We start from the raw sequence: 17,929 nt of genomic DNA, 5'->3' as shown, positions 1-17,929 counted from the left end.
CTAGGTCGTACCAGTTGGATCAATTTGTGGAATCCATCGGTCCCTGTCAAGGTCCCGTAAATCATCTCTTGAAGGATGATGTTGTGAAAGAGGAGGTGCGCGAAGTTCATATGGACCAAACACATCACAGCACATTCGAGCCCCGGAACCGGGTGGCGGTTGCGATACGCTGGGCCCCTCAGCAACCGCAGCTTCACCGTCTTCAACAGCGTAGAAGAACGACATCTTGTGTCTACTACCGTTGGCGACCCTGTAATCATTTATCGACTTGACTACAAGCATAGAAGCCCGTCACGACCACGTAGTCAACGTTATAGCTGTTACGGTAAAAGCTACACGTTTTAAATTGCTTGTACAATTTATATGATTGTTTTGTTTTTTCAAGATAGCGCCCTGGATCTTGTGCTACGAGCACTAGTAGATAGATATTATTGTTATCATCCGTAAAAATTATGACGTAAAAGCCCCAGAGAACAAAAAGTAATCTTGTATGTTTGATTTGAGAGTTTTCAGCTTCGTCAAGACAATAGTACATTCTTAAATCAAATATGATGGCTCTGAACGAGAACTATTAACCATTAAGTTGCTTTATTGAAACTTGTAGAGGTGTAGACGCGACTGCACTCTCTTAAAAAGTGTACTAATACGTGAATAAATGGTTTGTTTTGCTGAGAATAGGGTCAAAATATTAATAGTCAGGAAAACGTTTGCACACGATCTATTGTTAAAAATTTGAAGGCAACTTACTCGTGCATAAATGTCTTATTTATAGTATATTGATAGAAAAAAAATAAAGGATCTTAGATAATACGTCTCTTTACTTGCCAAGGAGAAAACAAGGCTTTATATTTTAATCTCAAAATTTTTGTTTCTTTCTGTAAATTGAAAGAAAAAAATTGAAAATGTATTTGATACATTTGATTAGGTATATCTGTGCTCGACTCCTAAAATTCTCGATTATAAGTAGGGTGTCCTATAATTACCAAAGGAAATGCTACACGAAAAAAAACATTAATACTTTTGATACATGAATATTGTGTTATAGCATTACAGAATTAACACCTTTTTTCTGTAACTTTCGAATTAACCAAGTGTAATCGAATTCAACGGGATAATATCATTAGTTAAGCTCAAAGATTTGACATGGCACAAATATCTAAAGTCCAACAAAACGTAGTAGCAGTTCAACAAACAACGGATTTGTATTGTGGTGAACTAGGTCGATAGTACTGTCGAACAATACGATGAAATCAAAGCGCTTTTACTAACGGAAGCTTCAATTCAGAGTTAAGAGCGACAGCTGTTTTAATAATCTTCTATTATCGGAGTTGATCTTCGTTGCGTACGCCATTCAGTGCGGATGTCTGAGCTTGTGCGCGGCAGTGCTAACAGTATTATAAGTATAAATTGCTGTGAGTGCATGTTACGCCACAGCAAGTGCGCTGCATTCCATATCTCGCAGATCTTTTCCATCTTCAACGTCCAGACAAGCAGTAGATAAACGATTAGTTAAGTAGATTAAGTGCGCTCGACATAACTGGAGTAATTAACAACTGAGTAAATCAATTTAAATTAAAGACTTACACTAAATTTAATACAGTTATCACATTATGAAATATTTGTAGTATAATTTAGGAAATCTAGAAACATATTCAAACGGTTGGTGGGCGCCAACGAATCCCTATTCAATCTCGGTGATTGATTCTTTCGGGTTTTTCTTTATGTGACTATTGTATGAGGCTTAATTTACATTATTTTTGTTTGAAACGTTTCAGAGACAATGCACTAATACATCTTGTCTCATCAAGGAGCCCTTCAATGTGCACGCAGTACAGCCTATCATGGCCCTCTCTCAATTTCTTCTAAATCTATCGCGCTCATCCCATTAATACGAATATTTAATCTTTATCCATTGTATAAATCCTCCACATATCCTCCTTTTATTCCAACAAGAAATTCTACAGCAGCCGAAACTGACATGAACAACAACAACAATAGATTAATGTTCTTTGTAACTTTGTTGGGTTCCGAGCGCCACAAAATTGAACTGGACAAACCCAAATAAGCACTTGAACGTACAGTAACCGATGCATAATGCTGATACAGACTAGAATTTGATTCCCAAAATCATATTCTTATCCACTCATATATGCTTATAGTATCAGTTATTGTAACAAGGCGCGCAACGACAAGACCCTTTTTCCACCTCGCACAAACACTCTACGATTCGAAAGAAATCAGAGTTCGGCGCTATCCAACACCACGATTCTGTCAAATAGCGGGCGCTAAGCATCTGTTTTCGGCTCCCCACCACTCGCCACCATTATCACGGTTCAGCGTACCCCACAACAAAACACCAGTTCCAATATCATCGGAAGTCAAAGAAGTGAACACATTTGGTCCGAAACCACGCAGTGTCGATAAAGATGTATAAAAAAAATAGTATTAAAAAATCCTATAGGCAGACGTTTTGCCATTCCCATCCGGCCAGCAATAGCGTGACAGAATGTGAACAGGGGCTCTCTTTCCTCTCGGGTGCACTCAGCAAGGCTATACACCGCACTCCGCTTCACTCGAGAAGCGGGACACAGTATCGGTCTACATATTTAGACCTTCGATACAAGACACCCCGACCTTTAGATGTTCTCACCTATCGGCGGCGCTCTGTGTTTGTGTTGGAATCACAAGATCTCCGCGCACGTTCTTAGCGCACCAGTGTTCATCGGTTACACATGATTAAATAGCACAAGTTTAGCAAAGCCTTCATGAGATCCGCAAATAATTTGTACAAAATCTACAGCGGTTGTTTACTAACGCGACATCCTTTCTCTTTCGTCAGGCGTGCCGCCTGCCTTGGAGCGCGCAAGTTTGAAACGGAACTGACCGTAAGAGCACCCTTTTGGTTAAAAACTCACTGTATTGATGCACAAGAGAGTTTGATCGCATGTGTTTTGCCGACTGAAGTACGTCTTATCCAGTGAAACTGTTTCGTTTGTTTTTTAAAATTTATCTATCAAGTGTAGATGCTGTTTCATCTATGCAGCTGTTCCGACCATAGTAAACACACTGGAGCAATAGACAATACAAAATCTATGTCATATTTCGCAAGTTTAACCACTCTTGTTAGAAGCAGATATGACGTACAGCATTCTACTGATAGCTAAATGCAACTATTGTCATACGTTGTAAAATGCTAAATTCGCATTATGAAGCTTTCTGTGCATTCTGTTTAAACCGACTAGGCTTTTAGGCGCCGCTCAGTTCCATCAGCACACGCAAGTTTACTAGTGTGGCGCTAAACGTAAACACAGCTGACCACGTAGGACATCTACCACCCTACTACCCTGCATATGTTTGACTGACAAGCACATTTTTGACGGAATTGTACCCTACAAGAGACACTGCTATTCTACCGTATTTACTGTGCTGATTATCGAAAAATTGGTACTCGCTAGAGTCTTGGGAATACGTGCCAACATGGTGAAGAAACAGCATGTTCCACGAACCAAAGGAAACGCTAAGGTAATGACTCTAATAGCTTCGTGCACGTTAGTTTAAGCTTATTTAGACGTCTGATGCTAATTCTACGTTTTGAAAGTGGGCACTGCTTACATAAAATTTCGATAGATTTATGCGGCAAAAGGCCGAAGCTGTAGGAATGTTTATAAAAAGGATCGCGTCTCTGACTTGGTGTTCACCGAATCCCAAAAAACACGGTATCGTTTTCGAACTACTACGCTTATGTCATGTACGATGAGTTTCATCCAAGGAACTGGTGAACAGGCTTCTTTTTCGTTATTACCCGAACTGAGTATTTGTCATGAAAAAAAGTGACTGAATATCGACTTTGTTATTTTTGGTTATCTTTTTTTTTTTCCTATAAAAAGTTGCATCCTTTCGTAAATTGTGATCTCGCTTTATGAGCACTTTGGCGGCTTCGGATCAACCAGTTTGTAGATTAGGTACATGAATTCTGTCCCGTAGGTGGATGAGTCGCCGCCAGATATATATATATATATAGATGAAAAATAAAACAGCACGATGTTTTATTTTACATCTGTATTTCTCTTGTCATTAGCATAAGCATAGCAGTTCTCACTGCGTGGCGAGATTTGATATTATTCTAATGTCCAGCGAGTATGTTCGCAAATGCTTACAGACGAACGTGAGCAAGAAGTTTTTTTTTTTTTTTCTGAGGTTTTTCATAAATTAGCGCGTTATTGGACATCTACACCGGCTAAAACTCTTCGCAGACTTGTGTATGACGTGTGAATTGGCAGGTATTTTGAAGTAATGCGATTATTCCTTATACCGTTTGTAAAACTCTGCAACACTCCGGTAACAGGAATACTGGGATTAACATAGAAATTGCTCTAATGAACGCTGTGTACTGACTCAAAATACGTACAAATCACACCTATGTATTGTTTTAACATTGTCAAGACTTATCTCTACAACGGGATATTATTGAATTGCTCTCATATTGTACTGTGGTGTTAAAGCTACAGTTTTTTGCCACATCTTATGGATGAAGAACCGTATTCCCTATAAAAAAAAAAACACTAAATTTGCTTTTCGTCACTTACTGCGAAGTAACTATGTCATGTTAACTAGATCACAGTGTGTATATGATTTTTCTTCGCGACAACATACTCCTGTTAAGTCTTGCGGCAGTCGTTTCCACTTTCTCTTCTAAAAGGATGGTACCTGCCGGACGCAGTAGTGATACGGAAGATTCCGACCACATACCTACACCGAGTGAGCCTGCGTGATCAAAGTGTTGCGATATTCCATTTTTTCTCAGATAAAACTTTTTGAGCGTTGCAACTGAAAGGCAAGCGCAAAAGGCGGCCATATAAGTATACAGGAGGATGCAATATAAGAGATATCACATTGGATAAATATTGTATATAATAGATGAAGGTGATAGGGCTGATTTAACATAACTACCCAATGCTAGATAAATTGGTGTTGCGTTTAGAAACAAAGCTGCTGTCGACATAAAACGGCGAAAGCCATCAGACTAAAGCGGTGTAATTCATATTGTTTGAAGCCTTAAAGTGTATATGACATTTCACTAACTGTTTAGTGCCGCGTTGTGCTTTAATCATCAATCTGTTATTTCGTACAAATTCTGGATTTGGTAGGCGGCTAACTCGGAGAGATCAGCAGCACTACTGTCATCTGGAGATAGGCAACTTCCTCCGATGACAGCATTCTTTTCGACATTGGCCTCTGCTTCTAATCTAGGTAAGAAACGAGTTGACTTAATTTTTTTGACGTGGACATGGATGTAATGTCCAGCAACGTGTTATAAAATCAGTATCTGTATTTAGATTCGGAGGTTGAAGCGACTGTCGACGAAGACTTTCGTCTTGCGATTAGGAGGCTTTGGAAAAAAGATCCAACAACACGGCTCAAGGCTCTCCAACAAATCATGGCTCTTTTGGAGAATAAGACGCAAGAAAGTATTATGGGAATGCTACCATTTTGGACCAGGAATTTCAACAGATTAGCTGTGGTAGGTTATACTTGTAAGAATGAACCTTATGTTATATGCAGTGCTTAACTAAAAGAGCTGTAAGGACCGTATCAAGCGTGTAGCATAAAACTGATTGGTTAGTGTTTTCGCCTGCGAAATTTTCGCTACAAGAGTATAACATCACGTCATACAAAATCATGGAACGATCTTTTAAAACATTGTATTTCCTAAAAAAATTATTTCCTTTTGTAACGTTAACGTGCCTTCTGTTTTTTGCTATTTGCCTTCAGGACGCCGATCGTCGGATTAGAGAAGCTACCTTCTTAGCCCACAAACAAATTTGCGTCATGACAGGACGCAATTTAGCACCATTTCTGAAGGGCGTATTGGCCACCTGGTTGGCAGGAATGTACGACGTTTATGCTCCGGCAGCGTCAGCCGCTCGCTGCGGCTTCGAAACGGTGTTTCCAGTCCACAAACACGCGGATGTATTTCTTTTCTATTTGAAGGACACTTTATTTGTAAGTTTCCTTGACAAAGCAAACCCAGAATTTATTCTTGCGTTTCATTACCAATGTGAATAAAATATGAAGAAAAAAAATTTTTTGGAAGTTCAACCTGTTACTTCTCTCTTGTCGGTAAAATTGTGTAAAAGGCATACCCTTATTAAAAAAGGCCGTGGGAGTTTCTTTTGTTTAATACCATCTTCAGTTTCAATAGCAGTTGGGTTTATACGGTATTTTCATCCTCTTAGCAATTCCGTGAGATCCTGTTTAATTTGACGGTGGCAACAGTTCCCGATAACGCTGAGCTCGACCAAAACGAGAAAAGAGCTAAGCTTGCGAGAATGTTAAACGGAGCTTTTCTGGCGACAGCCTACGTTATTGATGTTATCTTGCAAAATGACAATTCACCTGAGCGCAGTGCCAAAGTAAAGGATCAGGTTTGTTCGAATAACTTGTATGGATTCTTTATTTAAAATTTACACTAGACTTATTGGGAAGGGAAATGTATTGCAGTCATGTAGTGAAGGATTAGCAAGTAAAATTTTGGTTACACCGTATCTTTTTATTATACTACTAGTAATTTTACAAAATATTAGCTATATTATAAAACTAAGCCGCACCAGGAAGCTTAATTAATCTGGTTTTAATCTGAAATTTCAGCTTAATCCAAAGATAGAGGAGTTAACTAATGACCCCAGATTTTGGAAATTCGCTAAACATACTGAGTCTTTAGTTAAAAAAGCTTTCTATCGACTCCTTCAATCCACAATCGCAGCGAATATGATCGCTGACTTGGAAAAGGTCACCAAAATCACCCTTTGTTGTCTCGCAGAACAGGTGTGTTGTCGTCAACAAAACATTTTTGCGTGTTTTGGTGGTCATACTCTTACTAGAGGTTCTCAATTACAGTGTTGTTCATTATTTTTCTATAAGCTTAAATTTTTCGTTGAGCTGTCAAACGATAAACTCTAATAATTTGAAGTTTTCCAAGAGCTCAATTATTGCAATTTAGATGTCAGTTTTGTTCTTTTTAGTTTGGTCAAATAACTCATTTGTGTGCAGTAAGTATTGCCGTGTTATTGGTAACATTTCGCAGGATCCAACGCTTTGCTTAACAATCTGGGAAGCATCTCTCCAACTGCTTAGGACTCACCCCAATTGCTGGCAGTATATCAATCTGCAGAAGGCTTTTATGCCTCAACTGAAAACTTTCTTGAACAGCCGTGCATTTGGAAACGCTTCGGCAATTTTTCCGATCTTCCTGCTTTTCTACACACAAATTCCAGAGAAGGAAAGGTAAGTTCATAAACATCTTCAGTTCAGCCGAAATACACCGGTCAATGACCACTTCGGAACAGAAATCAAGAGATCAATGACGTATATTTTAAGTGAAACGCACTGTGACAGAAACTTTAATACAACCCTAGAGTGCGCTGCTGCTTTGGTAAGCGTAGTACATGACGCTAACGTCAAGTTTTGTTTCTTTTTTTGACCAGGTACCGTGACCAGATTTTAGCTAATCTTCGTGAAGGATTAATGACAGGAGTTACTTGTACTACGGCATTAACTGAACTCAATGCAACTTCCACAGCCTTTATGGAATGTATCCGCTACGAAATGGTCCACCATGCTGAGACGGCCAGCGACATTCTGAAGGTCTATAACGACCATGTATGTGTTACCATCAGAATCAATGCCACCGATTCTTTGCTATATTTCGAAATGGAATCTTACCCAAGTTATTCATTAGATACAGAATCTCTTACAAGCACCCGATTCGCTAGAGAATAAATCATTAGTCACTATGAGCCTGAAACGTTTGATGCACATTTCAGCATTAATCCACATAAGTGATTAATACATTTCTACGAGTTCTTTGAAACTTGACTTCAACTGCTGCTTTTTTCCGCGATCCGGAACTTTGCTTCTGATTTTCTCAGTTGGTTCCCATCCTGCGATCGCTACTTATCTCATCCGATTCTGCATCCGATTGGTCTTCACGAATGAGTGATTCCTGTATTTTTGCTGACTTACAAGACCTGGTCTTATTCCTTGAAAAGAAGTCGCTTGAAAGTAAAGAAGATAGCACAGCTGCGATTCCTACAGACAACGAAAAATACACCGCCGTTGGTTTGTATTTCCAAACATTATTTTTCATGATGTGGAACCTATTAAAAGTTCGCAATAAACATCTTTAGTGCAGCCTAAAACTCTAATCCAAAACTTGGATTTGCATTTCTACGAAATCTGTTGTTTGCCGTGTACCTCAGTTAGAATATTTTTTGCTGGAGGCTAACCTCGTTGGACACGATGATTCAGGGTAGAAAATAAAGCCTCAAGTATAACGTAATCGATATCTAAGATATTCAGAGGACTCGAAAATGCTAACAACCAATAGTCAATGTGAGAGAACCATGAACAGATTAGAACATTTTATGTGCAACACACGAATAAAACATGCTATTACGACATTCAATATGCATATGTTAATTGCAGAATCCATTTGGGAAAATATCTACTCCTTATCTGTTGAAGCATTGGACTCTAATTCCTTGAAAATGCTAAAAAAGTTCTACTACGATCTCAATACGTACCACGAAAAGGCAAAAGCAGACGGTTTCCCTAGAAAAGTAAGTGTGATGCGCTCATACACCTGATTCACCTTCATGTAAAAAATATGTTAATGTAGATAGATGCTTCCCTATTCTATATAAATCACAAGTGAAGGTTAGATCTAAATTAGTTAATTAATTACCCGTCATTTCTATTCCATTCAGCAGGCTCGTAAAGAAGTTCGTTTTGGTCCTTCTAAAGAACATTGTGTGAGTATAAAGGAGTCTTCTGTCGAAAGCGGAGTATCCAGTGGAACCAAGCGACCCGGATTTCGGAACCATAATAACCCGTTCTCTAGTTCGCGGTACTCCGGTATTTGTCAACGTTTTCTCGGCTATCTTTTGAACACTGTGCGCTCCAAGCCGTCGGTTGAGATTGTTAACCTTTTCAGTGACCTGTTTTCCTATAGTTGCTCGAACGCCGAGTTCCTCAGGACTTTTGAAAAAGTAGGTCTATTCGGAAATATTTTATCTGTTTTCTATGGCGATGTTCTATAAGAGACTATAGACAAGGTTGCTTTTCATTCCTTCATGCTTCATTTTTCTATACCCAAAGTAAACATTACAGATAATAGTTAGAGGACTCTTCTTTATTTGTGACACTTTCGCTCTACGCAATACCATAGAATTCTTCATTCATTTTCCGTGTGCGAATGCTTCTAAATATGCTGTAACTGAAATCATTATGAGATAGCAAACCAAAGAAAAATTCATGAACTATCCCTGTTATCAAGGTTAAGTTTCCAACTACTTAGATTTTACATTACAGTTATATCATAATCACAATATGAACATCCTAGGTCATCATATTAATAGCAGTCCAATAGAAAATCTAAAAATATGATGCGCTACTCTTCTCAGATGGTACTTTTAGGACGTACATTGTCGTCGGAAATAGAGGTCTTGCTTGAAGAACATGAAGAGCTGGCACCAGCAGCGGTGAAGGTGATTCTTCGAGTTGCGGCTGTCAAAGAATCGGGTAGTGAGAACGGTCTTACTATTAACGCCCTTGAAGAGGTACCACCGGAAGTATTATGCAAAATTTTATAGACTCATGTTAATTTATGGTCACACCAGTACATGCCGGCGTGGAGGAAAGGCTTTGCAGCTAGTACAATGAATCAAATCGACCATGCTAAGAAACTTGCTAAGAGAACAGCCAATAAGTGCACAAGGTCTTAAATTAGAACTAAAAGTTCAATTGAATTCGCCTTTCAAAAACATTTATGGATTTTTACTAGATTAAATTTTTGCATGAGTATTTTTTTAATCATTAATTTTGCGATGTGTCCTTAGCGTTCAAACGACCTCCTGTTGGTGATCTTGTCTGAAGCTTTTGAATGCGATGCGCAAAGTACTCCGCTTCTCCGAGACTATTTCAAGAGGAAGTCCTTTCAGAAAGCACTTGATGAAGCCGTGCAAGGCCCATCAAAGTGGGACGTCCTTCAGGCCTGTTTGCACCTCTGTGGAAAAACGGATCTTCAACTCTTTCCTGGTATGGAGTCATCAAACAATTTTCCTAAATTATAGATTTGCTTTACTTGTAAGCAGTGGGTTATCTGGATGGATATGTGCTGTTAAGACGCGATGGATTTGAGTAAATTTCCTTTGACAATCAATTAGTTCTCGTTATTGTTGTTGTTGTTGTGTTTGAATCCTTTTAGAAGCTATTGTTAAGTGGTTAATACAGAAACTCGTCGAGACGGTGACTGGTATATCTCCAAAGGAATTTACAGATTTAGCTGCAGCACTTCCCGATTTGTCTGAAGAACTCCTTCAGTTTTGTGAGGTTGTGCATTCGCTCTTCGATTTGAGTAGTGATGTGTGGACTTTGCCGGTAAGTTGATCTCTGAGATCTGGTATATGACAAAAGGCCCGAACGTTACGTTGTTGCGAGCGAATCAGTACCAATTCTAAAAATAATTCTTTACCTTTTTTTTAGTCCTTTGTTGACGTATTGTTAACTGCGAAATTCGAATTTAGGCTTTTTACCAATATCCGTTTAGCAATAAAACGGTCTAACACGAGTTCATTTTCGATTCTATGGGTTCTGTTTTAGGACATGTCGACTTTGATTAAAGCTACCTACGAAGCCAGTCTAGAATGGGGAGAATTAGCAGGGGCTGATTCCAGCATTAGCAACAGACAAAACGGCGAAGCACCCTCAACGTCAACACTTACGGAGGATATCGAAGGTCCTGAACAGGTGGCGAACCGTCTCAAAGATGTTTGGGCTGGTGCTTTGGCTCATTCTGTCTATGAACTGGTCCAAGACAATGTCCAGAAAAGTAGGACAGTGGCCCTGAACTGTCGACTCAGTTTGATTGATGACATCAAAATGAGAATATGCCATGCCTCAGAGGGTCAAGTGTAAGTATTTAGGAAGAGCTAATTATACACACATATATAGGCCAAAACAATCCTCAGCATATTTTTGATAAAAAAAAATATTTCTCATCCATCTACTACAGTTTTTTTCCTTACTAACAAAAGCATATCTTTTTTACTTCCTAGTGCAAATTGGCTAGACTTGTGCAAGTATAGCTTATTGAATGCCATCTACAGTTCCTCATGTCTTGAGTCAGTCTCTATATTCACCCGTATGTTTCAGTAAATATCTGACTCGAGCCTCTTTTGAGCTGGTCGGTGATGACGAGGATGACCTAACTTTTCTCAAGAGGTTGGTGCCGTCCTCTTCGGAGCTAGAAACCATCTGCGTTGAGAATCGGTAAGGAAATGTCTTAAGGGTTTTTTGTTCCTTAATATATACCATTTACATATACCATGTAAAACCATTTGAGGTTTGGCTCTTACCTTCGCGGTGTTTTCGAACTAGGATTGGAGATCACGCTCAAAGCTTGGCCTTAACAAGAGGCGAAGGACCTGTTATCCTCTCGGATGGCGATTACTTGGAGAACCCCGGTAAGTATAGATTATCTCAATCCGCATTAGTGCCTTCAATATTTCGTTTCTTAAACCAATAGCACTCGATTCCAGAGACTGATCATAGCTATCCAGGAATCTAATGGTATTTTAATGTTTACTCTATAGGTGAAGTTCTACGAAACACGTGTCAGATTCTGCTAGAAGTGTGTGCTTCAAAGAAAGCGGTCCATCTAATAGATATCAACTTCCTTCTGTTAGCTAATTTTGTTGAGGTAAGTAAAGACCAATACGTCATGCGGGCGTGCTCACAAACATGCGTAGTTTTTCTTTCTAATTTCCAAATAGCTCTCGGATCTATGCTTCTTTGGCTCGCGTTGCTGTTACTATATGCTTTTCCCATATAGAAATAATTTTTTATTAAGTATTAAAACACAACCGATGTGTTTTAGCTGAACGAGTTTGAAGTTTAGGTTGGATGGGCCTAGTGCAATTTGTACCTTGTATTTTGGTCTTAAGTATGTTTCATGGTTGTTTGCTCAACAAAGCTTGAATTGTAGCAAAAATGTAAACCAAAAATATAAGAACTAATAGGTCATGGGTGGAGCCAGCTTTATGGCATTCCGACTGTTTATTTCGAATAAGTAATAGTAACTATCCATTAGTAACAGCATTCCTGTAGAGGCAGAATCAAATCTAACAATTTTCAGTTCATTTTCAGTCGCAGCCTCGACTCAAATTTGTCGTAGCCACCCTCATCGACGATGCACCCAGAGCAGCCTCTGTAGTCATGAACCTGGCGCGTCGAAAAAATGCTCATTGGCACCTCGTGCTTGACTCACTATTAGCTTCAGTGGAAATGCTCCGACCAAATTCAGTATGGCATTGGACTGACTGCCCCCCGGATGTAAAACAGGTAGATCAGCAGCATCTATAAGTGATATCCAATCCGAAATAAACTGTCTCTGTATCATTTTCATCAAAAATACCATATGATTTTATTGGCATACTAAAACTGCTTCAGCGAAGTAGGATAATGCTCATATTGCTACTCTTTACTTTGTTTTTTCAGGTATTTATTCAATACGAACGTGATGAGATGAAAGCGAATCAGCTACTTAGCGAGACGGTGGCTCAGGTAATGGCCTCAGAGGATTTCATAGATCCCAACCTTCTCTGTTTAGCTTCGAGGTAAGTAAAAGTAATAGGAACTAAAACTGAAATTCAGATGAATAATTGTTTTTTTTATACTTTAAAATCCCAGTGAAACAACGTGCGAGGCGTCAAGCTACTATTTAAAGATAACTCGTTGAAGTTCAAGGGTAACGAGGTACCCTCCCAAACGTTATCGTTTAATGTTGTTAAGGATCACCGTGGTGTGGGTGGCTAAGTTTTGGCCGAGCATCCTTTGAGTGCGTTAACGTAGTAATCGTGAAGACAAATTGAATTCCAGTTTTACCGAACGATTATTGCGGAATATTGCTACCATGCTGATTTACAGGTCAGTTGAAGAAGAAGCTAGATAAGTTTGGCGAAACCCGTCTACAAAAATGCCTCATGGCTAGAATACCAGACGTAAAAAGATTATATAACATTTAAGTTTACAAGGTTAGTCGAATTTAGGAAATCGATGGACTTATGTTGCGACTGATGCCTGATATAGGTGTCTACGGCGCGCGTCTGGCGAGAGTCGAGATTTGGACACCGTGAGGTTGCTCAATGCAATGCAGGGCTTTAAAGGACGTCAGCCCGGTCTGTTTGATGCTTCTAGGTTAGTGCTAAGGTGAATTTATGTGCTAATGTATGGCGTAAATCCAACCTTTATGATGAACGCTTGTGGGATATTTAGTTACATGGGAGAATATTTCGGCTGTCGTTGTATTTCTATATTCCTAGCAAAACTATATATATATATATAAGGATTGGAGTAATGCTGATTGCGCACGATGGAGGTCAGCATAGTATGGTCTATATGGATTGCGCGGATCGCACCTGAACAGCATTACAAATATCCTCTTAAAAAACAAAAAGAAAATTTAAACAAAGCAGTTTTATTATTTATGGATTTATACTAATTAAACCATTTGTATACAAAAATTTGACTGATCATATTTCATATCGTTTTGATATATATAATTTTAGCCCGACTGGCTTCCATTTGGCTCTATGTGGGTTCTTCATTGCTGTCCTGACTCATTGTCGACCTGCACTTAAACCACTGAATTGGGACTTCATTTTGCTTACATTGACGTCAATGGTAGAAACGTTTTCATGGACGAATCCAACATCGGCCTCCGGTAAAGCCTCAGAGCCAACAAGGGTCGCCTCTCGAATATGGACGGGTTGCGGGATAGCGCTCACGGAGGCAATTTCCCTAATAAGCAAGCTGTCCGCGGAAGAAGATGAAAATGACCAAGTTCCTCACGGAGTGCGCCATGAATGGAAAAACTTCTATCAGAGTGTTATCGTTCAGACACTGATACCTTTAATGACGATGGGTTAGTAGAATTTTCACTGCACGTGCAGCGTACCGAATCATTCTTAGTCAAATTTCTATAAGGCCAGAATGTTATTTGCTATATGCATAGGGTTATTAAGTGAACAGATCGAAACCAAGACACATTAGCTTAAAATAGTTGCGGGAAAAACTTGCCCTATAACCTTAAATCTCGTGGTTCAGATATTAGAAGCTCTACATAACCCATTTTGTACTTCTTATAGCGCCAAAGAAGCTATCTCAACTTCCTGGCATCGTACTGGAAAGTGTGGCACATGCGTACACATTTATGGATCCGGAAGAGGTGAAGAAACACTGGACTAATGGAGATGAGCTGGGCTTTAACGGAATTTTAGGACAGCTTTGTGGATTACTGATCACTGATTCCCTGTCCGTGCAATTCGCTGCATACGCGCTTGCATCTCGGTATGCTAAAGTCTGCTCACGTAAACATGTTCAGCATACACTTTCTGCTGGAATCAGTCCATTTAGTTTCATTTGCACTAACTGCGCATGCACAGGGTGACCTCTAAAGTACTTGACAGCGCATCGTATACTGATATAGACATAATTCATTTTAACTTTGATTGTCGTTTCGATGCGTAAAGTTCTACCAAAGCCTCAGCAAGTACCCAATTTTCGGATATTGACTATCGAAGTAGATGGCTATTTTGTGCTATAGATGATTTAGACTTTTTATAGAAATAGTAATATATGTAATAGCCCTTTTCATGTTTTTTTATGAGTGCATTTTCCATGGGATTCATACATTTATCGAAGTAGTGCCACCAGTAAACTCTTCGGACTCAGAAAATTAGTACTCAGCAACGTATTGATATATGTATATATGTAAATCTAGAATTGTAGGCGAAGCAACGCGAGAACACGATGAATTAGTAGAGGAGCAGGACGATATGTTAGAGGACGGTACTACAGTAGATCGAAATGAAAAAGGGATTCCCATTGATGAGACGCTTCTTGAGTGCTTGAAGGTAAATATTTTCAATACGAAAGAAGGCATCCTCTAACATTTGGAAATCACGCATGGATTCTTTGATTAATGATGTTTTCCGATCCTTGGTTTAGGTGATCTTGGTGAGAAAGCATTGGCCCTAAGCTGTTTGAACAACTCAACTCTATTATTAAATGTAATTCTGTGTGTTAAACTGTAATTATTAATTTGCTTTGCTGTTTACTTTCTAGGACGCTACAATTTCAATGTCCATGCTGACTAAACGATATGCAATAGAAGATCCTCTCCCGGAGGCCTCGCTAATACCCACAGATCGAACGGCTGTGTCCGGATACCTGTTAACGTGCTCGCTTGCTCTTCAATTTTGCGTAAAATCCGCGCGACAGGTACCTGTTCGGGCTCGGATATATGTATATATAAAACTTTTTCTTTTAAATAAAATTTCAACACTAATTGTGCGGTTCGTGAGTTAAAGGAAGTAGAAATTTTTATATTTTCCGTTTATAAACTACTCATACATACTTATATAATTCAATCGATAATGTAACTATATGTATATGTAACTATATCTATATGAAGGTCCGCGCACTCTATATACGGTTTTTGGAAGAGCAAGATCACATGGCTCGCTATCTGCGAAACCTCTTCATTCTTATGCCTCGTCAGCCACCGGTTAACGCTTTTAGTTTTGGCCTTTTGGACGGTAAGTTTCACTAGTTTTTTTTTTTATCTTGTACTTTCTGTACTTCAAATTGTCACTTACTTAGAGCGCCTCTATGTTTTTGGTGGGGGGGGGGGATGCATTTGCTGGAATTCGTGTTCTTACGGCATTTACAAGATGAGCCATGGAATGAGCACTAATTTTTTATCCTGTCCAAACTTTTTTTTGCAGAGCGCCCAACGACACTTGTCCATATTATTTGCTGGTCACTAGTACAGATCTGCACACTAGTGCCCGGAGTCCTTCGTTCTTGGTACATGCAGCTAAGCGACTATAAAGAGGTGAACTATTTGCACAAAGAATCATGAAATTTAACAATCAAGACGCAAATGCGAAAAAAACGAGTAGTACATTGAACGATATGTCCTTTCAGTAGATATAATTGACCACCAAAAGTGTTTAAAAACGGAAAATCAGAATAACGTTAATAGTAAAATTCATTTCTAGGCCCAAATCGTTGAGAAGATAACGACCAAATACGTATCACCGCTATTAATTGAGCGCGAATTGGCCAATGTACGAAGTGGATCTCACCGCCTGGAGAATGTCTCGGTCGCAGCACTACCGTCAACCAGAGAAATCAAAGCAACCTATATTCTCGACGACGTCACGAAGCGTATACAAATTTCTATTCAAATGGATGCATGTCATCCACTTAAGAAAATACAGATTATAAGTACGTCTACCACCCATCGAAATATCGTTATGCAGGATAGGGAATGCACTAAATCAGATCTAGCTTGATAATAATTGTTCCTATCTTATTGCACCCAACATTTAGCGCACAAAATGTACAAGCTCAAGTAGCTATCGCCGTTCTACTAGTATAGCATATCGATAGTAGCCGTCCACCTGCCCGTATGCCATAATACCACCACGTGACGCTAACACGTCGTGATTATAAACAGGAAAGGCCAGTTTCTTATGTTGACTGAGGCGATTGCCAGCTGCTGTTATGATCCTTTTTAAGGCTTATTTGGATGTTTCTAATAGAGGAGCACAAAAGATTACAGTGAAAACTTGTTTTTTACTTTTATGCTTTTTTGTTACTTCAGACAACTGTGAACAGGTGCCGGTGTCCGCACAAAAGTGGCGTCAATGGCTCTACAATTTGAGTTGGTTTCTTAATGAAAACGGCTCCATCCAGGAGGGATTGTCGAACTGGAAACGTAAGCTTTCGCAAACGCCATTGTATTCCATAACGAGTACAACTACTGTATAAAGATAAAAAATTAAGCTTATCTTTCTAATAGTGTTAATTCATATATAACCCTAATACATTTCGTGTAAATCAGTGATTTTAGATTATCCCATAGAGCGCATGAAAACGATCGGAAAGTGACCATGTTTTGCATGATTAACATTACAGAAAATCTCGACCGCAGACTTGAAAACGGTGGTGAAGAATGTTGTATTTGTTTCTCGGTTGTGCATATGACGACTCTCCGACTACCAAATTACCCATGCCGAACATGCAGGAGAGTGTTCCACAAAACGTGTATTGTAAGTAGGAACATTTGTTTTCGTTTACTCTTATAAACTCGATTCTTTTTTTGTGAACGCAACTTACCCACTGTATCTTCCATACGTCACACATCCTTCCAATAGATTTTTACTCCACACATTCGTATAACACTCTCGACAAGCTCCATACCGTAATAGTTTCTTTCGACTCGTAATCATTAATACAGCAACTTCCCTAATATTTAAAGGAGAACGTAGTACCTCTGTGTTTGAATTTGGCATTACCGCTTCATTAACTTGCTTTTTTTATTATTATTGCAGTACAAGTGGTTGCAACATGGCCACGCAACATGCCCGGCCTGCCGAACGCTCATCGCGTAGATAACATTAGTTAGTCGCTTCCGTACCTTTGGCCCCTAATGGAAGTGAGCCGCTTTGTGACAATATGCGTCTGAAGACAGCATGAATGGATGCGGGCTACTGAGGAATTATGTGGTGCAATGCAGTTTTCTTTAACTATTAGTTTAACTTGACTTATAATTGTGTAAATAAAATGGGCTAATTTTTACAAAAATTATTACATTATTCTCCCTTCGGAAATATCCTGTAAATATATGTAACAGTTTTAAGCTCGGCGTTTATTAGGAAAACTATCGTTTGTGGTTGGACAAGTATAAAAACGATTAAAATAATGAGTTGACTTCTACAGATAGTAAACAGTACAATCACACGTTGGACAAAGAGGGTATACATTGCATTGGGAAATGAACTACACATAGTATTGCGTTTGT

At 39.1% G+C, this 17,929-nt stretch overlaps 2 protein-coding genes across 5 annotated transcripts in view; one reads left to right on the top strand and one right to left on the bottom strand.

Moving 5' to 3' along the window:
- LOC111269165 (uncharacterized) overlaps nt 1–2,795 on the bottom strand; it is a 10,631-nt gene extending 7,836 nt beyond the window's left edge. For 2 of the 3 annotated variants that reach the window (XM_022848583.2, XM_022848591.2), the window contains exon 1: nt 12–1,546. In XM_022848583.2, the coding sequence (XP_022704318.1) occupies nt 12–282 (271 nt within the window). In that variant the 5' untranslated portion in view covers nt 283–1,546. Of the gene's footprint in view, nt 1–11; nt 1,547–2,650 lie in introns of those variants that run through there. The other variant, XM_022848600.2, reaches the window with a different exon arrangement.
- Nucleotides 2,796–3,303: 508 nt separating this feature from the next.
- Nucleotides 3,304–17,715, top strand: Ltn1 (E3 ubiquitin-protein ligase listerin). Of its 2 annotated transcripts, none has more exons than XM_022848562.2 (31): nt 3,304–3,522; nt 5,148–5,250; nt 5,337–5,521; nt 5,773–6,003; nt 6,237–6,425; nt 6,649–6,825; nt 7,085–7,284; nt 7,485–7,659; nt 7,929–8,118; nt 8,485–8,618; nt 8,769–9,047; nt 9,462–9,617; nt 9,897–10,095; nt 10,265–10,437; nt 10,660–10,970; nt 11,212–11,328; nt 11,437–11,522; nt 11,652–11,758; nt 12,205–12,399; nt 12,556–12,674; nt 13,147–13,254; nt 13,626–13,981; nt 14,205–14,406; nt 14,840–14,972; nt 15,184–15,339; nt 15,533–15,656; nt 15,846–15,955; nt 16,122–16,350; nt 16,730–16,843; nt 17,044–17,177; nt 17,460–17,715. In XM_022848562.2, exons 1-31 carry the CDS (start codon nt 3,478–3,480, stop codon nt 17,517–17,519), a joined length of 5,097 nt encoding a protein of 1,698 aa, XP_022704297.1. In that variant the 5' UTR covers nt 3,304–3,477; the 3' UTR covers nt 17,520–17,715. The 2 variants fall into 2 exon arrangements, with proteins under 2 accessions (XP_022704297.1, XP_022704291.1); XM_022848556.2 differs by having other exon boundaries at nt 8,766–9,047.
- The last annotated feature ends 214 nt before the right edge of the window (nt 17,716–17,929 follow it).

This window comes from Varroa jacobsoni, unplaced genomic scaffold, assembly GCF_002532875.2.
Source record: "Varroa jacobsoni isolate VJ856 unplaced genomic scaffold, vjacob_1.0 scaffold_144, whole genome shotgun sequence".
NCBI lineage: Eukaryota > Metazoa > Arthropoda > Arachnida > Mesostigmata > Varroidae > Varroa > Varroa jacobsoni.
The sequence above is the reverse complement of the archived record's forward strand: the minus strand, read 5'-3'. Positions and strand labels throughout refer to the sequence as shown.